A 25,523-nucleotide genomic window follows, 5' to 3' on the forward strand; every position below is an offset into this window, starting at 1 on the left:
TTTTGCTGGGCGAATTGAAAGCAAAGAAACACGCACGTGTGGTGGCGGGTCAGGAATTAACTGTGTCTTGCAGAAACCAGGAATGAATTAGGGACAGAGAACTAGGAAGCCCTGAAACAACATCTGTCCAGCTATATTTAAGATCTCTTCACCTGTGGTATGACTCCAGTGGCAATTGGAGGCAGTGAGCCATGTGGCTCCATTGAACTGTCTCGCTGCGTTTTGGCTCTCGGTGGGCTGGAAGGGTTAGGAGTGTTGAGCTCCAGCATGCTGCCATGCTGGTGTAAGGTAAGTCGAGGGGGCTTCCTCCAGATGCAGCATCCCAGTATCACCTGCTGGAGGTGGCCAGGAACCTGTGAGGACCACTGGGGTAGTAAAGGAAAGGGTCAGAGACCCCCAGAGGAGGAGTGATACCCAGCCTTGCTTGCAGGGGCAGGAGCTTCTGCGGTATTTTCCCACTTTTAGAGGGTGATGCCCAGTGAGCAGAGTGTGGGGATCACTGTATCCCTTACTGGCACAAAGTACTTGTTCCCTGTTCCTGAGGCATCATTGACAAGGACCCTGCTTGTTGGAGTGGTACCTCTGTCCTGTCTTGCTCACAGCTGTGTGGAGGCCTGGGGAGATGGGGCACTGGAGAGGTGTACATCCTATCTGTGCCTTCTTCTGCAGCAGCTCACTGCCATAACATGAGAACAAGGCTCCCATCCAGCAGCCCTGCAGGCTCTGAGCAAAATTACTTGTTTGCACCATTATAGCTACAGAAAAACAATCTTTCAGGGCCAGGACATGGGGATGTTTTGGGTTTGTGTGCAAGGCTCTGGTGGGGGGGTGGGAGCTGCAGAGGTGGTTTCTGTGAGAAGAGCTGCCAGAAGCTTCCCCTGTGTCCGACAGAGCCAATAACAGCTGGCTCCAAGACAGACCTGCCACTGGCCGTGGTCAGGCCCACCAGCAAGTATGGTACAAACTCTGGGATAACAGATTTAAGAAGTGGGGAAAAAAATTGCAGTTGCAGCCAGAGAAGAGAGGAGTGAGGGTATGTGAAGAGATGTATGTAAGAGGGTATGTGCTCTGCAGACAGTGAAGGCCTAGAGAGAGGAGGTGCTCCAGGTGTCAGAGTGTAGATTCCCCTGCAGCCCGTGGTAAGACCAGGATGAGGCAGCTGTGTCCCTGCAGCCCTTGGAGATCCATCCTGGGGCAGATATGCATGTGCATTCTGTGGGAGACCTCACAGCACTGCAGGCATATGCCCAAAGGAGGCTGTGACCCTGTGCTGGAGCAGGCTCCTGGCAGGACCTGAGGAAAGGAACCCGCACTGGAGCAGTTTGCTGGCAGGACTTGGGACCTGTGGGGGACCCACACTGGAACAGGCTGTTCCTGACCCTGTGGAGGGACCTGTGCTGGAGAAGTTGATAAATTGCAGCTGGTAAGACAGACCCACATTGGAATAGTTTGTGTAGGACTGGCTTCTGTGGTAGGGAACCCAGTCTGGAGCATGGGAAGAGTGTGAGGATTACAGCCTCTGTGGAGGAAGGAGCAGCAGAAATACCATGATGAACTGCATCCTCTAATCCCCATTCCCCTGAGCCTCTGTGAGAGAGGAGGTAGAGAAAATTGTGGGTGAAGTTGAGCCCAGGAAGAAGGAAGGGGTGGGGAGAAGGTGGTTTAAGATTTGGTTTAATTTCTCATTACCCTACTCTGATTTGATTGGTAATAAAATGCATTAATTTCTCCAAGCTGAGTCTGTTTTGCCAGACCATAATTGGTGACTAATTTCTCCCTGCCCTAATCTTGACTGAGGAGCTGTTGCAGTATTTTCTACCTTCCCTGTTCAGCTGAGGAAGGGAGTGATAGATTAGCTTTGGTGGGCATCCAGCCCAGGTCAGTCCACACGAGGGGACTCTGAGCTTTACTTCCTGGGGATTACCATGTGGGAGTGCAGCAGAGGGGAGCACAGCATGGTTGGGCATGCTGTACTTTCCCCAGCTTGATGAAAGAGCCTCAAAACTGGGGGCTCTGCTTAGTGTGTGAGGACAGCTACAGCAAAACAGCCTTTCTGGTGTCATCCTAAGATAAACCACTTTGGCAGGGAAAAGTCTGAGTGCCAGAATGAAATATCTTCCTTAATCACACCCCAAGATACACCTCTCGCAGAGACTTCTTTCCTAAACAGGAGTGACATTGGCCAGGTATAATGCACAACAGCAGACTCCTTGTGTAGCAAAAGTGACCCAGGGTGTTAGGAAGAGGGTTTTCATTCTTCCATGTTGACTGTCTTGCCTCCCTGGTGGGCACTGAGGCAGAAATATGCTCATTAATAAAAAAATATTGTGCTCTGCCTCTTGGTAGTGACTCTATTTACTTTAGTAAAGGGAAGTTATATTCTCCATCAGTATAAATCAGGAATAGTTGCCAGTGCTGTATCCCTTGGCAGGCTTATGAGCTCCAGCCAGAGATGAGGAGCAGAGGCACTCAAATAGGGGGCAAATAATAAGCAAATTATAAAGCTTATCATTTATAAGCTTATAAAAAAATAAGAAAAACCAGGTAAAAACTGAAGAAAGGTAGGGCATCTCAAGATAAGGGAGGCTGCTTGAGTAGAGGTGGCCTGGGAAATGCTTAAGAAGTGCCTGTTTAACATTAGAACACTACATATAACCCATGAGTACATTTGGATCTTGGGGCTGATGATTCTGGCGTGGCTCTTGGACTGTTTGTTTATATTTTCTGTGCATTTGAAACCAGAACACCTGGAGTCCCTCTTCATCACTGATCTGTTTGAGGTGCAAGGTGGGGATGTGCTTGGGCTCAATGCCTTGATTGCAGATTCACAGTTCACATGGATCTTGCATTCAGTGTTGGAAATGGCCAGATCTGGAAGCCTCTGTTGTTCAGCAGACAGATGCTGGCCGTCTCTGTGTGTTGGTTAGTGGCAAAGACCAGTTCAGCATCATGGCTGGTCTCAAGGCTGAATGGAAGCCCTATACTTCAGGGTGAGAGGATTGGGAAATCAAACTTACATGGACCCTGATAGCAAGGGTAAGCTAAGTTTATTTCCTCTTTGCCAAAAATTGCATCCTTCAGCTTGCGAGGTGTACCAGCAGCCCTCAGTGTTTCAGAGACATCAGTGTCCCTCCTGTTTCCAGCACTGATTGGTGCTACAATGTTCCGTGTGGCCCCACTACTGCTTTCCTCTGGACCTGTCCTATCTTAGCCTCTCCCTTGCTCCATAGCTGGCATAGCCACTGCCTGGATTTCCCCTTCCCTGCCTAGGTGCTGCCTGCGTCTCCCTGCCAGGCAGCAGGCACCTGGATGCCCTCAGAAGGGAAAGGGAACTTGCTCACCTGGAGCTTGCACTGGACTGAGAGGCAGACAGTGCCTTGGGGAGGTGTACAGCAATCATTTTCCAGTTGCTGTCATGTCAACAGAGGCTTGCTATGGAGCCACAGCTGCTATGGGACAAACTCTCTGCCTTGCTGGAGGGTTTGTTTTCTCTCACCAGCCTCCTTTTCTGGGTTAAAGCCTTTGACCTGATAAAGTCTGGCAAGCTGGACTCCTTGTGAAGTGTGCTTTGGGAAGGGCGTTGCTTAGCATTGAGTTGTAGCTACCCATTGCAAAGTAGCAACAGGATTTTTACCTGGTGACAGCATTCCTGGGTTCAGCATCCCAGCAGGAGGCTTCCTGGACCCAGAGCTGCATTTATGCAGCTGCTGCAGTGGCTTTTGCAGCATCCACGGAGCCCTGTGCCACTGCCTTTGCTGGAGGGTGTTGCATGGGCTGGAAGCGCTCACAGGTGTGGTGGTGTCCAGCTGTCAGGTTTTCAGTGTGAACTACCTCTGTGCTTTTCACTGGCTCAGAAACATCCTAATCTCTATGCTAATACACTTCCCCATTCTCCACTAGCAGGGCTGGGCCCCACTGCCACACACCTCCGGATTTGTCTTCCTTACCTCTCCATCCTTTTAGGCCCCCGGCCCAGCCTGGCAGTGCTCTGGGGAGAAGCAGTCGTTGGGGAAAGGGTACCAGACAGCAGCAGGATGAACAGAGAGAGCGTGTTGGTGCACCCTCGTCAGCAGTGCCGCCTGCGACTGCCACATCTCCTGCCAGATGCTGCCCACGGATCCCATCTCCCACGGGCAGGCATGGGGAGCACATCGAGCTCCTTTTAGCAGGAGGCCAAGGCTGCTCCTCGAAGCTGGGAGGACAATGAAGGCGCTGAAGCAGCCAGAGCACGGCCGGGGGCAGAGGGGGACAGGCAGGCAAGGGGAAGCCATGCAAATGGGGTGGCTTTGATGTGGCTGCAAGGACTGGGGCTGGAGCATTGTTCCTATCACATCACATCAGTTTCACATTCCTCATGCAGGAGTGATCAACGCTTTCAGGGCCAGACAAAAGAGCGGGGAGATGAACAAAAGCGAGAGGGGGGGCTTTACCTACTGCAGAATAGAGGCAGAGGATGAATTGCTCTCTTGGCAAGCCATGGAGATGGGCTGGCGGTTGCTGTGCTTTAGAGCACCAGCTTAAAATTTTTCTCTTTTATTTAAAGGAGGGGAAAAAAAAAAAAAAGGTAGGAGAAAGGGTTTCCTGTGTGTAAAACGGGGTATAAATAAGATAGTGTGACAAATATCTGCGGTCCTCTTACATTCCCTTGGCTGGTCTCATCCTATTGCAGAAGTCCTCCTGAGAAGAGTGGCTGGCAAACATGGGTTTGACCCAGACTGCAAGGTGAGAATACTTTCAAGGAAACCTTCTCCCAAAATTAGCAAGGTGAATGGGCTTGACCACAAACCATGAGCCATGTGGGAGAGAGCTGACCTTTGTGCCCAGCTCTCCTTAGCTGGGGTGTGAGGAGTAGAAGGGTCAAGGAGGTGAGGAAGCACTTTATCTTTGCTACTGCACATTCTGGGGTCCTGCTTGTTGCTGCAGGGATAACTTGGTCAAGTCCCTTCACTGGGCTGGGATTTGCTAGAGGTGGAGAGCAGGGATAGGGCCCAAGGAAGAATATGGCACATGTCCACGTGTGTGTGTGTATGTGTGCTTCTGTGCTCCCATCTCAGCCTCTGCTGCGGCCCCAGTGGCTGAGCCCAGGGTCACTGAATTCTGGCTTTGCTCAGTTGTTTTTCCATCCCTAATGTATTCTGGCTCTTGCCTCTTGCTGACTTCTCTCCTCTGTGTGAGCCTGGGGTCCCCATTCTGCCCTCCCCTCTGCTTTCTGCTTTCTCTGGTATATACTGCCATCCCTTACCTCAGGAAAGAGTGAATTGTACCAAATCTCAATTTTCCCCTTGTGTATGCTATCTGCAATTCGGATTTTGCCTCTATTAAGTGGAACTTAATAGCTCCTCAAGGATGCTCCAGCCTCTCAGCCTTTCTCAAAAACCTTTTCCTGTGGAAGCACAAACTTTGAACATTGTCCCAGCTGCACAGCCATGCCCTGCTCTCCCAGTCCCATGCACTGCTCTGGCTGCCCCCCCTTAGCCCTGACCCACGGCCCCCTCCCCTCCCTCAGATCCGGGCCCCTCTGCCTGAAAGGCTGTCAATCAGGCTGAATTGTCTGGTGGTTTTGTGATGTGGAAAGACTCCCACCAAGGAGTCAAGGGCCAGGCTGAGACCTTTAAACTCGATCCCATTTGTGTCTTAAACAGGAATCCAGGTCCTAGGATGGAGGGGGAGGTTTAAGGGGATGCAGAGGCTCAAAAGCCTCCACTGCCCCTCCCTGAGTTTTCCTGGAGCTCTTTCCCCACCTTCACATGGAGCAGGGAATGTGCCCATGGTCCTGGAGTTTAGGGCTTGTTTCTCTCTGTAGTCCTCTGCTCTGGGGGTTGACAGCACTGCTTCCTTTAGTGCTGGCCCTTTGAACCACCCTTTGCCTTGGGGTACATGGCAGAGGTGGTCCTCTGAGCAAGGGTTGAGGAATGTGCTGGGAAGTGGAGACTTCCCTAGGGAAGGGAAGGTTTCTGGGATCTGCTGTTGGGAGCACATGGGGCTTGGCAGGTGGGCAGAGCTCAGCAGCATCTCTGGCCACACCAGTTTATGGAGGCTGCTGCTGCATGGGAGGACGCATGGGTGCTGCTGCATGGGTGCAGAGGACAGATCAGTGACTGATGTCCTGCAGATGGTTGCAAGTTAAAAGTGATGTTTTAGCCTCCTCCCAAGACTCTACAGGTAAGTTTGACCTTATTGGACCGTTGTAATTGCAAAGAGAAGAGTGCCCTGGTCACTGTCCCTGGTGTGCCCATGGCTCAGTGGCTTGAATCACACAGTGCCTGGTGTTGAATTCATCTGCTGGTGCCCAGAGAGAGGGGATAAAACCAAAATGAGACATCCCAAATTCCCCATCTACTGCCAGAATAGGGCATCAGGGCAGGCAAGGAGTGTGAAACACTGTCTGCTTGTCTTTACTGTGCGTAATGATAGGCTCAGTCTGCAGAAGGAAGATCATCTTACATGGCAGGTCAAAATTTCTGCTTTTTTCTCTAGAAAGGGGTTTGACAGCAGCAGAGCTAGTGCAACCTGGGGTTGAGTCCCCTTCCATCTCGCAGGTTTTGCTGGGATCCCTTGACCTCGGGCTGCTGCAAAGAGGAGGGAGAGCAGGGCTGGGTGGGGAACAAGCTTTTTCAGCTCAGTTCATGTATTTCTCTGCCTGCTTGTGAGCAAACAGTTTGCTATTCTTTTTTTTCCTTCCAACTTCTTTCCAAAGTCCGCATAGGTCAGAGATTTCATTTTGTCTTCCCGAGGGTGAGTTACAAGTCTCTCCTCCCCTGACAGAGGCGTGTTTTCTGGAGAAGCCTCGAGCTGCCTTAAGACATGTACAAGCTCAGAAATGCAGTGGCTGTGTTTATTTTTTGTGTTCTGGGCAAAGTCAGAGCTGCTGCCCGTGCTAAGTAAATACAGAACTACCCTCATGAGTGACTGCATTAGCCAGGGCCATATTTGCTGCCTGCATGAAACCAGATGGATCTGTCTGGGGACTGGAACAGCAGCTTTCTTGTGACTAGCAAAGGCAGAACCACTGGCATTTGGATTACCAGCTCTCCTGTGCTTTTAACAGAGTGCCAAAGTTTGACAAAACCATTAAGTTAAATTAAGCCCTATGTGTTTCAAATGGATTCTGAGACTTCTGGCTGACTCATTAGCAGAGCTGTCTCTTCTCCCTTTCGTCTTTCTCTCAATTTTTTTTTCTTCTCTTTTTTTCCCCTTCCCCTCCTCCATTTAATTCCCTCTCTGTAGCTGGCTTTACTGCTGACATTTAAAAGCAACATGTGGAGAAAGCTGGCATTGGGATGGCGCTGCTGTGAACCCAGACACGCCGGGTCCCTCTGTGGTGGGCAGAGAGGATGCTTGGAACACAGAGCCTGCGTGTGGGTTGGCCGGGGATGCTCCGGTCCCTGCAGATCCCACGGCTGCTCTGCTTTTACCCCTTGCCAGTGTTATTTATGGCCGGAGCTGCTGCTTTGCTGGGCCGTTTCCAGAGGGCAGAGCAGGATGCCCTGGGCTCCCCGAGGCTCGCAGCGGAAGGAGAAGCGATAGCAGGAGGCAACGGTGGGAGCAGGGGCAGCGGCAGCGCGGTCTGTCCGAGTCACCTTGACTTGCCTCCGGCGAAAGTGAAGTGCTTTAAAGAGGCACAGGGCGATGACCTTGTAAATGGATGCGTGACCCAAGTGCTTCCCTGTGGCGTCGGCTCCTTTGTGTCCCTGATACTGCTCTTCACGCCTGTGGGGAATCACTGGGGCTGGGGGGTGGTTGCTGGGGTCTCATTTGCACAGCTGCGTCTCAACTGTGCAAGCTCTGCTAGTCACTGGTATGAGGAATGGTGTCAGCCTTTCCCTGTCCCTCCAAGGCAGCTTTTCGTGGGCAGCAGAGCCCCCGCGGAACCTTGCTCAGGCTACCGCTGGAGCTGTTGCTGCCCTGGAGTGCATTTTGGGGGTGGATTGTGGAGCTGAAGAGAGTGAGCACGAGATGGGCACCAGCACCTAAACCACTGGGATTTGGAGGGATGGATGAGCTCTGCTTGAGGACCAAAGGCAGCTGCTTCACTGGCGCTATGCTGGGGTTTGAGTGGTGTCAGGAAAGAGGGAGAGCAGAAGCATGCAGTGGTCTTAAAGGCCAGGTAAGAAAGCACTGAATAGTATTGGAATGAAGGTTTTGCAAGCAGTAAATGCGGTGAGGGGAATCTGATGGACTAAAGGGAAGATACAGCAGCTGGATGGTGGAACAAAGCTGGAAAAGACTTTCTGCTGGCGTCTGAGGCTTTGCAGTGCTCTGATGTGCTGCTCTGTAGTCCTGGTCCATGGAAGCACACTGTGCCAAGTGCTGTACTGGCAGACAACATCCCACATAGAGGCTCCCGTTCCTCTGCCTGAAAAATTCAAAATACCAGTTGCAATGATGTGGGGACTGCGAGCTTTGGAGAATCTGGCCTTCACTGTTGGAGCAGCCTTCCCACTGAGCAGGTCGGTGCTCTTTGCACTGAAATGCCCTCAAGTGCCTCTGCTCCTGTGCACCTCTTGCCCCTGGGTCTTTGCTGCCTTGGCCCCATGTTTATCAGGTCACTCTGAGATGTGGCCTCTTGACGCACACAATCTCCTCTCTTGCTCTTCCTGTCACAGACTGTCTGGAGAGGAGCCAGGAGCTGCACAAGGGGAGCTTTCAGCAGATCAACACGATTTGGTCTCGGGTGTGCAAAGCTGGAGTGTTAACCCATGCAAAGCACATCTGGATGAAGCCTTGGGAGAATGTCAGCACTGTGGAAGCTGCTCCCACTGAAGCCAGAACATGGTGCCCATCACCATATCTCCCTGCTGTGGGCACAGCCCCCACCTGCCATCAGTGTCTTGTTTCTCTGGGTGCTCTCTCGTTATTTCCATGTTCATTAATGCTGATACGCTCAATTGCATCAGCTCGTTTTGAGGGACCAAGTGCAATCCTGTGCCTTCATTTGCATCCCTGCTGCCTAGCTGTTGCCCAGGCAATGCCAGGTGCTTTGACATCATTACCCAGCCAACTGGCATCCTCTCTGCCCCATTAACCTTCCTGTAATTGACTTCAAATTGAACAGGGAAGGGAAGGGGAGGGGGAGGAGGGAAACTGTCTTGAAACGGCAACTGTTTGTGCCACCATGGAGCAGGGCTCTTTGTTTTTTGAAGGGAAAACTGTGGTGGTTGTTTACAACTGGATACAACTAGGTTTGGAAAGGGGGTTTTGCCTGTTAGGAAGCTGTGCAGTTTGTCTTGGTTTGTAGATTTCCCCACCATCATCTCCTGGGGAAATGAGATATAAAAACTCCTCAGGGTGGTTTTAGACAGGGGAACTTTGAGGGTTCGTGGAGAAGAATGATGTTGAAGATGCTGGGAGCAGGGGGTCTGTGTAGTCTGGGGAAGGGAAGGTGAAGCAGGATGCTGAGAGGCATCATGGCAATCTCAAACTTCTTGATGGGTAGGGAGAGGAAGGAGGTGGAGTGTTTTTTGTAAGCACAAAGGGACAGGGCAGCAGACCACAGCCCAGTTTGGGGTCAGCCAGTCAGGCATTGAGAATTATCTTGTCCCCATGTCAAACACTGCAACAGGAATAGGAGATGGGAAAAAGTCCTGTCTTTGAGATGCTCAGCCCTGACCTGCAGAGCCTCTATACCTGAGATGTCTGGTTCCATGCCCCCTCTATGGCATTCAGTTGAGATCTGGGTTAGGCTACGATATTCTACAGCTCTGATCCTAAATCCATTCTGGTAACTGGTAACTACAAATATGCTGTGCTCTTTTTTTTTTTTTTTTTTCTTTTTTTTTTTTTTTTTCCTTTTTTTCCCCAAGTCTAAAACTTAAATATTGAAATAGTATAAAACTTCTCTGAAATTTTTCCCATTTAAAGGTAGAACTTGTTTTTGTGCCACTTTTGCTCTGTCCCCTTTTGAGCCACAAACAGATGCTTCACTACGAATTCTCTCCCACCAAATTGGCATCTTCTATCAACTTGAGTCAATTTTATTTATTCACCTTCTGCTTGCACAGCACTGCAGTCGCCAAGTCTTCCTGTGTTTGCTCATGACTTGTGCTGGATATAATTCGTTAGGCTTAATTGAGCTGCCAGAGGAGAAGGGCAGTGCAAGAGTGGATGGATGGAAACCTTGGCATCAGCTTCTTGATTGCCAAACCCAGCAGAACTGGTCCTGCTCCAACAGAGCCCCTGGACAAGGCAGGTCTGTCCAAAGCGGGCAACTGCTGAGCTTCTCTTGCAAGAGAAGAACTTTCCATGTTCTTCAAAGTTGGGCAAAGGGGCAAAGGGGTGAAATATTTTATAACTTTTCTGCCTCTTATTAATTATTTACTAATATTATTGTTTTATTACTTATTACCTGTTAGCTATTATTATTAGCTAGCTATTAAGAGAGGAGGTAATTTCTGCACTGTGTTCTTAGCTTTTTAGAAGGCAGAGCTGAGGAACTTGTGGCAGGAGGGATTTCTTAAGCTCTAGGATTTCAGAGGGCATGATCCTTCCTGTCTGGCATGGGCTGGTTCTTGCTTAATCTCCTTATTCCCTGCAAGATGCAGGAGTCCACACAGGACCAGACAAACCTGGGGCTTTTTGTACAGACCTTGAATTGCTGCTAGGCTGTGGTGATAGGAAAACTGCTCATCCCCTCCAAGAGAGGAAATCTTTATTTGGGGTGAGCCCTGTCACTCCTAATTGTTGTGTTATAGAAGTAGTCTGATGGAGGCTATCACTGGCATGTGTGGCTGGTGGGTTTGTACCGGGGTCTGACTGTCAGCTGGGAAAGGGTGTTCAAACCTTTGGTTGTTACTGTGCTTGGAGGCAGGTCAGGGAAATGAAGTATTAAGAGATCTCTGGACTGAGGCGTGCAGCTCAGGCTGGGGGTGGTATGACTGTGACCCCATCAGCTCTGCTGGGGAGCTCAGGCCCCTCATATTGGACTTGCAGTGAACTGTGGTGTGGGGGGCACAGCTCTGCCTCTGTTTCCCCTAGAGCTAACAAAGCTTAGTATCAATTAGCAGCTTAATTTGTAATTAATAACTTGCTGTCTCTTTTCTAAGTGGCTTGCGGAGGGGGCTGGCACAGGAGGCTTGCACAGGCTGCAATGTGCTGTCGTCAACTGCTGAGGAGCATCCTGAGATTTGAGGGGTGGGTTGGGACATAGATGTTGTTAGAAAGCAGGGAAACAGCCCTGGCAGGAGTTTGGGATGCAGGCTGTCCTGGAGATGAGTCTGGGACCTCAAAACGCTAATTCTTTTCTGTATTTGCATCGATGAGTGCTGGCTGATGATAATCCTGGGGCAGATGTTGATCACTGAACAGGGATCAGTCCAGGCACTTCCACCCTTGCAATCCTGCTGTGACAGGGGGCTGCCTGTGTGTCTGGCGGGTGCTGCGAGGGGCTGGCAGGGCCATCACATCCCTCTGCGAGTGGGAGCTCCTCCAGCAGTACAGGTTGCACGTGTCCCAGTCCAGCTCGGGATCTTCCTTTCTGGGGCTGACATATGTCATTTTCCTTGCAGGTCTTTGTGGGTTTCCCCTCCTGTCCATATGGATTGTTGCTTTGCTGGCTGTGATGGTGTGGGGGGGATCCCAGCCTGCCAAGTGCCCTTTGCACAGGTCCCTGCCGTGTAGAAATTGGAGCTGCCTTGCCAAAGGTGGCAGTGAATGAAGAGACAGCAGAGATACAATCAACCCAGGGCCACCCCTTGCCCTGAACTTGCCCTTCCTTGCGTCCTGGGGAGATGTGCTAGCTTTAACTGTGTAGTATGTTGCTCTGCCAGTAGTCTTACCAGTACTGTCCCACAAGGAAAAGCTGGATGTAATGATGATGATCCTGTTTCTCCCCAATCCCCATTCTGCTCTATAGTTCTCTGGCATGCATGCTCCATGTAAGTTATCCAGAGGACTCCTGCCTTTGTGTCTTGCTCCCAGGCCTTGCGCCATCTGTCCCTCTCACTTTTCTTGGTGCTTTACTCATTTTAGGACAGAAGTGTCTTCCTTTTTCTTTAGTGATTATTCCTGAATGACCAGTTGCTGTTTCATTCTCTGAGAAATCAAAAAAAGGGTCTGTGTACAGGGAGAAAAAAAAATCATCTATGCTTCACCCAGCAAAGGAGAGATGGCACAAAAAATGTAAAGTGGATGTGTGCAGCTGTGGGAGCCATTGGAAAATGATGGCAGGATGTCAGCACTGGGGGATGCTCTGCATGTCCCAGGTAGAGTGGGACACAGGGTGTCTGAGGGATCGATGTTCTTGTGTCACTCCAGCCTCACTTTCCCTGTGTGACTGATGTAACTGGGTTTGAGTTGTTTGTGTTTTTCCATTTCAAGGCTTTTCAGTGCCCAGCTGTTTCTGCCAAGTGTTCTCTTAGCATTTGAAGCTCTCTGTGCAGGGAGAGATTTGCATCTGAGTTGTTTGGCATTCATTTGCTGTCCAGTGGGTCTCCTGTCTGGAAAGGTCTGCAGTCGGGTCAGAAGCTGAGTTAATTTGCACTGGAAGGCAGGCATACTTTGTTTTGCATGCTGTTTTCTTGCAGAAATCCCATTTGAGGTATTTGTTCTCTTATTGAGGCTGTGTGAGGAGCCATGACAGCCTCCCTGCAAGGCTGGAAAAGAGACAGCTGGCCTGAAAGGTGCAAATTAAACCTGTGCTCAGATAAAAACTGCTATTGCATTGTTAATGTGGGCCTTTCTTCAGAGTTCTGAGGCTTTTTGCCTGCAACTGAGGAAGAAATACTTACCAAGAGTCCTGTGGGAAGTAAAGCGGGCTCCAGAGTTCAGTTTGCAGCTACATTGGATGAAACACTTCGAAAATTCAGGGGAAAAGTGCCAGAGGGTCTTTAACTCTCATTTGGATCAGCTCATGAAATGATCAGACAGGGCAGGCATTTTGGCACAGCCTGCCTATGAGGAAGGAGACTTGGGAAGAGCAGCTGTGTGGTGGAGAATGGGGGATGTGGCCACTGTTCAAACACAGGAGGTGTTTGGTTTGAAACCTGATTATCCAAAAACTTTGTTCTTCCCTGCCTGGGTGCCAGACTTGGAACCTGTGTGGGTCACCTCCTATGTCTCCCCAGGAATATTCCTTCAGGGATTGCTCCAGAGCTGAGTTCCAGCTCCCAGCAGTGTGTGTTTACATCCCAGGTGGTTGTCCCCACTGACAGGCCAAGGACCATGGGTGCAGCAGGAAGGGCTGGGGTAGAGATACCCCAAAAGCCTGTGTGTGGGGCAGGCAGATCCAGCTGCAGGTCTGGAGGGGATTAAAACCAGGAGAAGCCATAAAACTTCTTTGCTCTTAAGAGGCTCTCAGTGACTTGTTACAACTCTGCATGTTGGGGATGACGTTTGCACAGTTCCCAACTCAGGCCAATCTGGGGGTGCTCCTGAGGCCTCAAATGCACCTTTTTCATGTCCTGCAGCAACATTGTCAGGGCTTTGACAGGTAGAAAGTGATCCCTACTGAGTGTATCAGCACCTGAGCTTCCTTCATCTCCCCTTGCACCCCGACCAGCCCAGGGAGAGAGCTGGGAGAGACACCCATCAGTGATGCCAGGGCTGTGCCATCTGTGGAGGGTCTGGTGCCAGTGGAGAGCCAGCTGTGGGCTGTAAAGGGTTAAAGAGATGTTGACAGTAAACAGAAAGAGAGGACAAAGCAAGTCTGCTGTAATTATGTAGCATTTATTATTAATACTCTGGAATTGCTGGAAGCAGGCTCTGTAATGTGAATACTGATACAGAGGTTCAGAAGACAATTTAGCTCATCTGTCTGTTTATTAGTTCCCTCAGCTCCGGCAGGCAGTGAACTACAGCCGTGTTTGCCACTGCCTTGTTGCAGTCCCCCCCTCTGCCCCTGAGCTCTTTGCCATTACCATACAAAAACCTGGTTTTGTTGATTCTCCAGCCAGGTGCTGGAGCAGTGCGGGGCATGATCCTGGATAGCCAAGCAAGGCTTTAATCCTTGACCTGAGCCTGCCTGTTTGCCAAGCATGGTTCAAAGCATGGCGCTGGGCTGGGGAGAGGCACTGCCTTTCTGAGAGCAGCACAGCCACGGCTGATGCTGGAGTGGGATGTCTCAGCTCCTGGGGCACAGGGCTGCACATCCTCGGGACAGCAGCAGTACCACATGGCATGGGCTGCTGCAGGTTGGGGCCCACAGCTCACATGGGGTTGTAATGAAGGGAGAGGGCAGAAGAGCTTTAGGAAGCTGCCTGGGAAGTAATTGGGAAGCTGTCTAGGAAATAATTAAAGGCTGCTGGGGTGGAGAGAGCAAGAAGTTGTTAAACCATCTGTCAGGGGTTGCAACAAGTTTCCTTTTCCTTCTGTGGCTCGGTAGGATTTGTCATTCACACTTCTGTCCAATTTCTGAGCTTCAGCCTGGGTTTTTTCTGCATATCCTGAGCATATAGGACATCCATTCCTTTATGTATTATATAGTAGCTTAAAGAGGATTAAGACAATAGCTAATCTAAATGATGAATGATGAAGATTGCTCAGCCTCTGAGCCACCTTGGTTTTTCTTGCAGACAGATTGGTCAGCTCAGTAGCTAAATATTGGGGCAAAGAGTATAAATCCATACATATAAGCCTCTCTGGCTTGAATTGGATAGAAGGACTTTGAAATGGGCTCTGACACTGCTCTGTGTCTTGTCACGGCGTCTGTGGCCTCCTCGCTGACACGACGGATGGGGAAGGAGGCTCGGTGGTGGCTGGTGCACAGCCCAGGTGGCCGAGGAAATACAGCATCCAGTGCTGCTCGGTCGATGCTGCTGTCGGATACGGATGGTGGCAGGGGAGGGAAGGGATCGATGCTGCTCCCCTCCCTGCTGCTGGAGCCGGCTGTGTGCTGCTTGAGCCAGGGGAGGCTGATCCAGTCCCCGAGAGAGCAGCCTGCAGAGCGGTAACATGGGCTGGTGGGGTTTTACTTGTGTGAAAAGGCTGGTGTGGCTGCCACCTGCCCTCTGTCCCAGCATCAGTGCCAGGAGGGTGCTGGCAACCCCCAGGGAGTGTGACCTGTACGAGAGGGCTTGTACGAGCACTGGACTGACAGCAGGTTTTTCTTAGGCTCTGAAGAAGAAGGATTAAAATCTTTTATTTATATGTCTGGTTGAGTCTGTCGGAGTTGTGTCAAATATTTTTGACAAGCAAAAATGCCATTTGCTTCAGCTTAATGAAAAATGATTTTTATTTTCTGCCCTGTCCCAGGAACTAAAGGAATTGCAGTTTCAATTGCAGACACAAAAGCTCCTCAGGAAAAAACAAACCAAAATAACACATAACAAAACAAAAGCTAAAACCTGATTGTTGTGAGAGTTGGCTGTTAAAAGAGGCTCCGGGCTGGTGTTTTGGGTCTGTGTAAAATGAGGGGCTGGGAACATTCAATCATATGGTATCTCCTTTTATGAAGCTTTCTCGGCATATTATTCTAATAACATTTAATGGCACTGATTTCTTCATCTTAACCAAGTGGGTCTTTTCCCAGTCCCACATCATTTTAATTTATTCTCCTTCTGAGAAGCATGAGAGCTGGGACTGGCTTGACTTGGCATAGAAGAAGAGCTGTGTTGGTGGTTGTCTTATCCCTCCTGGTGGGGACGCATCTGGCTGTCTGAGGCTGAGGGTTGTGTGGAGGCAGAGCTTGCATCAGGACCAGCACTTGTCAGGAGACCTGTAATCGAATTTTCTCTGCTCCTCTGGAAATAATTTTTTTTCTGTTGTTTAATAGGGAGCAGTGTGGACATCATGGTTTGGCCAACACAGTGTGTCTAGCCCAAGGTCCTGTATCCAAGTAAGCCCTGCCTCCTCCTTCTTCCCAGGCTGAAAAGCCTTGGTGTTCTTGGAATGCCCTGATGCAGAAGATGCTTTGCTCCTCTTCCCCTGAGCCTCTTGTCTCACTACTTCCTTTCTGTGAGGACCAGAACTGTGTGTGGTGACCCAGTGAGTCACATAGTGGACTTGTACAGTGACAAACATGGTCTGGTTTGGGACAGAGGAGTGCTGGACCCCATGGCATAGGTCAGTCACACCTCAGGACATGGGTACAAGCCCTGCTCAGAAATGCAGAGTAGACCTATGTCTGGATTTTGCCTGGTCTCCTCATTGAGTGAGATCTGGGTTAAGATTCAGTCTGGGTCATGGCTGTGGATGCCACAGCTGGAACTGCACACTGATCCCTTCAGCTGGCTGGGTAGTGTGGGCAGAGACACAGATACTGCAGGCTTGGGAAAAAGATCATGTGTCCCCCACACCCTCTTTCCCCTTCCTTCCAGAGTTTCAGGCAAGGCTTGCTTTGTCTATGCCCTCCTCTTCAGGCGCAGATCTCCCTTCTTCATAACCTAGCCCAGAGCTTGGCAAGAGAGGCCCTTTCTTAGGTGCCAGCTGGGAGGAGGGTAGGGCAGTGGGACAAGCTGACAAACACTCAGTGCTCATCCTGAGCTGTCTGTGCATCCTGACTCAGTATCAAGCTGTCACAGCCCAGTTCCCTGCCTTGTGTTGCTTCCCCTGGGAGCTGTCAGGAGGCTGCTGGAGCCATGCGGTAACACGGGTCTCGGGGAGGCAAGCAAGGTCAGATGTCTGCTCACAAATGAGATTGGCAATGATGCCACCAGTGCTGACAAATGGCCTGTCATTAATCTCTGACTCATGGCAGCAGAGAGGGCAGCAGGGGAAGAAACCCATGAGGTCACTGGCAGCCTCTCTCCCTTGGGACCTGCACACAACTTCCACCCTAAACCTTTCTGCGTAGGGTGTGCTCATCCCTTGGGATGGGAGGGGGTTCTTTTCCAACACACCTGCCCTGAGTTTTTGTGTTTGTGTGCAAGTGCATGGCACAACTCCAGACGAACTGTAGTCAAGCCCCTAAGCATCTGGGAACTGGCACAATCATACACTCCCTGTGGGAACTGGATTTTGTTTTGTGGCATAACTCTGGCTCAGCACTAGTGCAAGGAAGATGAAGGTTGAAACAAAGCTTGTGTTATCAGTGTGCTGCAAACACAGCACACTCGTTGTGAGACACGAGGTGCTGTGCTGCTGGGAGATGCTGCAGGGAGCTGGAGGAGACCAGATTGGGATGCTGAAACCCTGGCTGTGCTCCCTCATGCTGGGGCATTACCGGGGCTGGATTTGCAGGCTGCTTAGCCCTCTTGCAGAGCAGCCTTCCCTCCTCTTCTGCTCTTTGAGTCTCTTCTCATGCACTTTATAGAAAGTGGGTCTTTCCTTAGTTGCAAAATACTCCTTAGAGGTTACAGCCAAACAGACAGGACTTTCTGTGGATGCTGATGGAGATGCTGCACCCCCTGCTCAGTCATGCTGGTGAGCTGCACAGGAGCGAGCTGCCTTTTAGGGCAGCTGTTGGTGCTACAAGTACAACCTTTGTATATGTGCAGGGAAGAGGTGGCTTTCCCTCTGGGTTATTTGGGGGTTGTTTCAGTCTCTTTTAGGATATAAGGAGACATGGTTATTCCACCTCGACTCACTTGAGATGCTTGAACCTCTCAGCTTGCACTGGGGAATGGATGGGCAGCAGCAGGCAGAGGCTGCAATATGGGATTGGGACTGGGACTGGTATTGGATTGGGATTGGGATTGGGATTTCCATGCCTGGGAGGGCAGGGGAGAGGGGGCACTGATGGGGAAGAGGAGGTGGTGATTTTGGAGAGTGAGGGCTGCCAGCACCCCAGGCTGCTGCAGCAGTGGCACAGCCTGAGCTGTGCCTGCAGGACTTTCCCCTTCTTCCTCTGTTGAGCTACAATTTAATTTTTCACTTTTCTTCCATCCCCTCTTAACTGGAAGAAGTCCTAAATAAAGTTGCTGTCACTTTTATTTATGGGCACAGAGGAAGACATGGACAAAAAGCCTGTGTGCTCCTGACAGCTGCAGAGCATCCGGCTGTTTTTCCTCGCTCGCCTTGGCGAGGCGATCGATCTGGGCACAGGCAAGCACCCTCCCCGAGTGCATAGGGCTCCTACATGCCCCTGCCCAGGGCACTCCATGAGGATGGATAGGAGGGGCCTCTGCATCCTGGGTCCTGGCTCTCAGCTATTGCAAAGCCAGACTTGTCTGGAAACACCTGTCCTAAAATCCTGGACCCCTGAAAATAGAGATGCATGAACATGCCTGCCTTAAGAATCCATCACAGGCTTCTTGTCTCCATCTTGATTGGTTCCAGTGAGGTCAACTTTTTTTAATAACTCCTGGACTTCGGCAGGGAAAACTATTTCCTTCAGGAAATAATATAATTAAGGCTGCCTGACACTTCTGATTATAAGCCCCTGTCTTCAGTTGCTTGAAACTACGCCAGCCTTTAACCATTTGGACTGAAACTTCACATGTCTCTGCCTCCGGCTGAATTTTTTTGGAAAATTTTAGCAAAGAGAGTTTTAAGCTGCTCTCAGAACAGGGTTGGGGGGAGAAAAGGCATTCGTTTATCCACAGTTAAAAATAAAATAAAAAAAAAAAAAGGCAGAAAAATTCTTTCAGTTGAGCTGAAGAAATTCCAGTATCTTTGTGCTGTGAGACTGGGCCTGACAGTTTTGGGGAAGGTTTTGAGCCAGGCATCAGGGTTCTGCTTGTTGCTGATGCCACAAAAATCCACCTTCCCAGCGCCAAGTCTGAGGCTGTGAACGACGCAGCTGCGTGCGTGCCTCACCCACAGCCTGTGCGGGGAGCTTCCCGAGCAGGAGCTGCTCTGCCTCAAGCACACAGCACGGCAAAACGGCTGCCCCCAGCTCGTGTGCCCGATGCCTCGCTGCTGGGAAGCATTGGGCCCCTGCTGTTGGTGCAGGTAAAATTCATGGATCCCTGATCAGCGTGGCCCCAGCTTGTGTTGGAGAAAGATTTTTGGCAAATGCTGTGGGTGGATTTTTTTTTTTAATTAAGCACGTGGTTCAGTTATCCATTAGCCTTTGTTGTGCCATGAAGATGCATCATGTGGGACATGCAGCATGCCATGACAGCTGGGCTTCCTCCAGTGTTTTGCAAGGACCTGTTTAAAAAGTTAGTGCTTTTGCAAGCAGGTTTCTCATAAATCAGCTTGTTGCCACAGAAATGGCCAAAACAGGAGTATTTCTGTGGGGCAGCCCAGACAGGCCCTATAAAACAGGTGTCAGGTTGATGAAGTGCTGTCAGGATGGAATTGCTGAGACCTCAGGTCATGGTGATGCAGGGTAAGCTCAGCAGTGATGCAAGCCGTCCTGCAGGGACCTGACCCAGGACTTGTCCCTGCTCTGTGGCTGATGACATTTGTTCCTTGCGTGAGCCCACCTGAGCTGTGATCAAGGCTGTTCCTTGATTATGGGGAAGCACAGCTCACAGATCTTCCCTCTGGCTGAGCAGTAACTCATGCTCCAAATCAGGTCCTTCAGCTGGTGACCTGTTTTAGACATGCTCAGTTCCTCCAAAACCCAGTTTGACCTAAATTTGAAGCTCCTAAAAAGCAAGTCATGCTTTGACTTCCATGTGGAAAACTGGGCATGTTGAACCTGTGGCAGGGCTGGCTCATCTGGCTCTGAACAAGGCACGAAGGTAGCAGGGAATGTCAGTCCTTTCCACAGGTTTCAGAGATGTCTCTCAGAAAAGGCTCTGGGATTTTGCACTTTGTACCCACAAGAATGCACTCCTTTCCTGAGGGTACTCAGTGCTAAGCCTAGTCTCTCTTCTCAGGTCCCTGCCAAGCTGGAATTAGAGCTCAGGAAGTTCTCAGCAGGTAATGATAAATGAGCATCCTCTCTTCCTGTAGCTTTTTCTGTTTCACTTCATCTGTGGGTAGGGAAAAAACCCAACACCCACAACCAAAAACATTTCCAAAAAATAACCAAGGGGTTACATTGGCATTGTAGAGTGAGAGGAGGCTTGGTGGGGAGCAGCCCTCTCCCCTCCTTGCCAGTCACTTCTCAGCTGTGGGGTGCTTGGCAGAGCCACTTTTGAGTGATGGGACACTGTGGGTGCTGGGCTTGGGGCAGCTGGAGTTAAATTTCTTGGTGGCTGACACCTGACAAGTGTGATAAATTGCGGCTCACTGTGGCTGCCGGCATGACAAACAGTCTGCTTCCATCCTTGTAAACTCAGGGAAAATTTTGTAATTATTTCCAAGCACTTTGCAAATGAGGGTTTTGCCATCAGGCACCCAGTGTAGTTTCAGGGGGTGGACATTTATTTATTTAGGTTTTGTAGGCAGACAGGAGGTAGATGGGGGGATTGTAGCTTGGGTTTCTGCAGCATCCACCCATTGGCTTGTCCAGGCTTTGCATGAGGTCCTGGGAGGAACTCTGGCAAAGCTCATCAGCTGAGGGTTGGGTGCTAATTAAAGCTTGTGGTGTTCCAGGCGTGGAGTCACTTGTCACCCTTGGGAAAGAATCTCTGCAGGAGAATGAGTCCCAGACTTTCCTCTTGCCAGTGGGTTTTGGCTATTATTTTTCATTTTTAAAAATACAGAGCTGTAAGAATTTTTTTTTTCTCTTCAAAGCATTTAAAAAGAAGTGAGGGGAGCAACATAACCTCAGCCACAAGAGCTGGATAATGAGCACAGATCTGGACTGATAATTTGTTTGTCTAACACAAAAAGCGTATTTCCTGCAGTAAGGGAGGGCACCACTGGTTACAGTAATGCCTCTGACTCCATCTCACCAGGCAGCGTGTCAGACGTAGCACAGAAAGTTCTCCTCCTGTTTCCAGTCTTTGGTGTCTGTGCTGCAAAGCTGTACAGGCATGCTTCCCTCTTCACACTCCTGGGCTCAGTCAGACTGGCCTTTCCCTGCACCGTTGAACACGTGTGGGAGGCTTTTCAGGATTAGGGCTCAGGCAGCACAAGACCTCAGGGTGAATGCCTTGGTGCTGGGCTGACAGTGTGGTGCTGCTCTGCTGTTCTGTCTGGGGAGCATTGCTGTCTGTCTTTGAAGAGGATCAGAGATGCCCCAAGCTGCAGGGGTCTTTTTTCCCCTCTCCCATTTCACGTCTCTGAATCGAAATAATTAGGCAAATACGCGCTTTGGGGCTGGACTGTGACGCTCTTGTGGGAGGGCTCTCATTCTAACTAGGTTCGTGTTTGCACCAGTTACCCCCAGCTGTCAGGGCTGGGAAACAGATGCCCCCCCACTGCCTTGGCTGTTTGCAAAACCTGAACCAATGGCAGAGCTTCACCTGGTAACCTGACGTGTTGCCGCTTCTGTTTTTTTGAAGAAAATCCCAGATCTGAGCAGTGAGGGTTGGACAAGTGGCCAGAAGAATCCCCCAGGCGTTTATGAGAAATTGGGGACGCCCCAAGGACTCTGGACTGGTGGAGAGGTAAGAGGTGGGTTAAAAACCTTGCTCACCCAGCTTGTCCTGAGCTGGTGTGCTTCGTGGGAGTGTGGGACATGTGTCTTCTGGTGAGGAGGGTGGTCTTATTAAACTGTGACAAAACACTGCTCCTGGCTTTTTAGCTGCTGTGCAAAGAGGGCAGATGCTGAGAGTGGTTATTTAGGATGTGGAGGGGCAAGTACAGATGAACAGCCAGGAAAATGCCTATGTTATGGTCTGTCCATGGACAACTCCATAAAGAGCTGTATCACTTGAAAGCCCTTTGGGCAGCTCACAGTACAACCACAGTCGCAGAGGTCCTATGTTGTGGCTGAACCACTCTGGAGCAGGTAAGTGTCACCCAGCCCAGCTTTGTGGTGGAAGGTGAGGTACCACCTCTTGAAGACAAGCACAATTTGGAGATCTCATGTCTGCTGGGTTGACTTTTTTTTGCTTTCCTGCCATGGCAGGCTGCAGTGTCAGGGATCAGGTGCATGGGCTTTGCTTGAAAAGGAATGCATCCCCTTAGGAGACCACCACCAGCCATGGGCAAGAGTGGTTGCCCCACATCTGAGGCCTGTCGCATGTGTGCTCAGTGTGGGGCTGTGGTAACACACTGCTGCTTGAGGAGGGGTTTGGGATCATGTTCTTTGAGCCATGGTGGAGCAGGGAAGGAGGCTGGAGATGGAGCTGCCCCCCTTGGGGATGCAGACCTTGCAGAGCCGTGCTGGGGATGCCTGGTGCTGTGCCTGAGAAAGGAAAACTATGAATTAAAATTTACCAAGTCTCTAAATGACAGACAAGGACATCTTAAGTGGGAATTGTCACTGTTTGACTAGTGCAACCTCTTACTTAGTTAAAACTGTATGGCTTTAATTATGTTGATCCTAGAAAACAATATCTTACACCAAAGAGGAGAATCTGTTGACCAAAATAGAATGAATGATGAATTTTCCCTGTGCAGCTTCCCTGCTCTCTACCCCTACATCATGCTTCCCAGAGTTGTTTTGCAGTCCCTTTAACCCTGGATACACAGAATCCTTTATCCTTTGAGCCACAAGCAAGGACGGAAATGCTCCCTGTGTGCACGCTTGATTGCTTGCCCTGGAGTTAAAAGGTCAAGGTTAAGGAACCCGGCAACACCTGATGGAGCCACAGTGGGGAGTGGGCTGGGGCCTGGGCACGCAGAGATGCTCTACAGCAGCAAAACCCTGCCCTTGGTGTTGCTCCTTGGTGGCATCCCTGGAGCGGCATGGAGCAAGGACTCCTTCCCTCCCCATCCCCGAGGCGGATCAGCCCACCCACGGGACTCCTCGCAGCTCTGCAAATAGAGCAGCTCGAGCTGGGTACGTCGCTAATAATACCAATTACTGTTACATGCTGGCTACAAGGTACACTGGCAGTAATGGGATCCTGGGGGGATGAAATGAAAGCAATATAATATGGTGAGATAAATTAGCGTTGTAAAATTAGCCGTGGGTCTAGTCAGGGATCTGACAAATGTGTCGCAGCTTTGGTACAAGCTCTCAGGGCCGCTGAATTGGATTTAGTGGCCCAGAGCAGACCAGATGGGAGCAAGGGAAAAAAGATTTTGAGGGGTCTCCATACATGTGCTACCAGTTAATGCTGCTTGTTTCTTCCTTGGATTTGTGGAATGATAATGTCCCCTGATGCCTGCTTGTGCGTGGCAGCAAAGGAGTAAGAGCCCAGCCCAGATGATGTGCTACTGGAGGAGCTTGAGCCTGGCAGAGAGATGGGAAGGCAGCTGGAGAAGCATCAGCAGGCTGGTACTCCTGCCAGCATTGATGCGTCAGCTGCTGATCCCTGCCCGGCATCACTGGCTTCCTCTCCCGGGTTTGCTCCCAAAGGATTAGGTGGGATGTGTGGCAGGCATTTGCACAACTTTTAGCTGTGTAGGAAGGGTAGAAAGCTGGTGTCTGCTTCCTGTGTTGCAGGCTGACCTGTTTCCCATGCCTGGATGGGCTCCCAGGGCAGAAGGATGCCTCGAGGTGGGCATCCCACAGCCCAGGGCCTTCTTCCTGTAGACCAAGGGTGTACAGCCAACTCTTTCCCATCCAGATGCACACTTTATTCTTCACCCTCTGAGGCAAAGGGTGGAAGACAGGAAATGGGGTTTTGTGCCTCATGGAGGCTGGGAAATGGATGTGGTCAGTTCCAATGGGAACTTCCACTTCCTGGTGGCTCATTAGGACAGGCTCCTGCAGGGATATGAACACTCCTGCTCATGAGAGGACAGAAACCTCTCATGGATTTGTAAATGCAGGATAATTGCATGTTAATGCCTGACATATTACACAGGATCTGGGGAGAGGCAGACATGATTTAGGTCTGGTTTGATAAGGCATCTTACATGACTCACTATTACAGAAAAGGGAGAGAAAAATTCTGAATATGCTTTGTAATGCCCTGCAGTGGAGCTGAGGGGAGCAGAGGGGTGGCAAAGTGATCTGCAAGGCCTCTCCCAAGTTGTGCCATGATGGTGCAAGAGGAATGGCGGGCATGTGGCAGACATGTCTGTGAGAGGGCACCAACTTGTCACTTCCCTGGGGATGAGTTTGTAGAGGCCAGGCTACTGCAGTTCTGCAGCAGCACCAGCTTGAGAAACCAATCCCAGGGGATTGTCTCAGCACTGCGTGGAGAATCCCCAGAGAGCTGAGCCAATTTGTGTGCTGAGCCTGTGCAGACAGAGGCCTAAGAAGACAAGCTGCCCTTTGTGGGAGGTCAGCCTGGCCACTGCCCCAGGTCCCTGTGTGCAGCCCTCCTGCTGCAAACAGAGCACAAGGTGCACTGGTTACACACCTCAGATATATCAGACCCCAGCCAGCCCCAGGGCTGAGCTGTCCTGGCAAAACCAATGGGGTGAACTTGAGCAGTGGAGGCAGGCCCTCCTCCCAACTTCCCTGCTGGAGAAGCAGGGTTGTGGGACCGCATCAGGACAGTGAGCCAGCAGTTGGAGTGCCAGTAGCAGCATAAATAGAAATACAACTTCTCAGCTTCTTGTGCAGCTATGATATATCTTGTTTATATTGACTTTCTTAAACCTCTAGAATACATTGTAGATTGATCCACAAATCTGCAAAAAGCACCTTTTTTACTATTTTTTTAAGCCTAAGGCAATTTTCTGCCTGCTCCTTGTGGTTGGCTCTGAACAGACACATGTTCTGTTGTCCTATTTGAGGCTGGCATGCTGCCACAGTGGTAGGAAGTTTAGCAATACTTGAGCTGGATCGATTCAAGCCCATTATCTGTGCTGCCTTGGACTTGGTGGCGAAGGGGAAGAAAATATTCTTCCCAAACACATCAAAGCCCTGTGATAAGGACACACAGTTAAGCTCTATTTATAGATGGACAGATCTCTTGCCAAAGCTCTGCTGCTGTCACTTGATTATGCAGTTTTTGAGTGCTTAGTGGTGTTTGGATCCGAAGGTGGCCGAGGTGTGTCCCTTCCAGATGCAGTTCCAAGCAGTACAGCTTCTAGGTGGTCTTTGTCCTTCTTTCAAGAAGGGACCTGATGTTTAGATAGTAAGAATGAAGTGGCTGAGAGGTCTTTTCTTGGAGTTGGTGACTAAGATAAGGTCAACAATCCCTCATCTTGTTCTTGCATCTGCATAGATCTAGAGAGCCCTTGGAGCTCCAGAGCAGAGCTGCCATGGATGTTACATCAGAGCAGTGTGGCTGTTGAGCTGAGGGTTCATGGCTTAAGCATGGGCATCCTCCATCTCCTAGGATACCTGGCTGTCAGCTGTGCCACCCTCCCAGCAAAGAGATTTTTCCTACTGTTCACCCTAAACTTCCCAAGCACCAAGGTGTAGCCACTGACATGTTGTATCTCACGAATTTTCCTTCTTTACCAAAAGCTATCAAGGATACTTGAATCAGGACCACTCATGCAGGCTATGTATTTGGAGTGGTTCCCCAGGCCAAGTTGTCTCCAGTCTTGCAGTGCATGTACATGTTACATGAGTGATTTTTGAGGAGCTGGTGGAAAGGGTGAGGCGAAATGGGTTAGCTAATCTAGATTCTGCTGCTGATGTGGAGAAGTGCTGGTGCTCATTTGACAGACTTGTCCTTCATTTCCTTCCATATGTCACAATAATCATGAATTTGGGAATGGGAGAAGAGCAAAGACTTCATTCTGCCTTATCTTGAGTGTTACTGTTAAAGGTGCTGTGCTAGTTTTCTCTTGGTTCTGACTCTAGATAGAAGAAGGAAAATCATCTCCTAGTATCCAGTGGGAACCTTTTG

At 50.2% G+C, this 25,523-nt stretch overlaps 1 protein-coding gene across 7 annotated transcripts in view; it reads left to right on the plus strand.

The window, feature by feature from the left end:
• Nucleotides 1–25,523, plus strand: part of CNTFR (ciliary neurotrophic factor receptor) — a 204,346-nt gene that overhangs the window by 31,439 nt on the left and 147,384 nt on the right. For 3 of the 7 annotated variants that reach the window (XM_063423256.1, XM_063423260.1, XM_063423259.1), the window contains one exon: nucleotides 21,159–21,263. The exons of 2 other annotated variants lie outside the window; for them this stretch is intronic. In XM_063423256.1, the coding sequence (XP_063279326.1) occupies nucleotides 21,159–21,263 (105 nt within the window). Of the gene's footprint in view, nucleotides 1–19,643; nucleotides 19,687–21,158; nucleotides 21,271–25,523 lie in introns of all 7 variants that reach the window. 2 more of the 7 variants (XM_063423261.1, XM_063423262.1) reach the window with 2 other exon arrangements.

The sequence above is a fragment of the Prinia subflava genome, chromosome Z (assembly GCF_021018805.1).
Source record: "Prinia subflava isolate CZ2003 ecotype Zambia chromosome Z, Cam_Psub_1.2, whole genome shotgun sequence".
Lineage (NCBI taxonomy): Eukaryota > Metazoa > Chordata > Aves > Passeriformes > Cisticolidae > Prinia > Prinia subflava.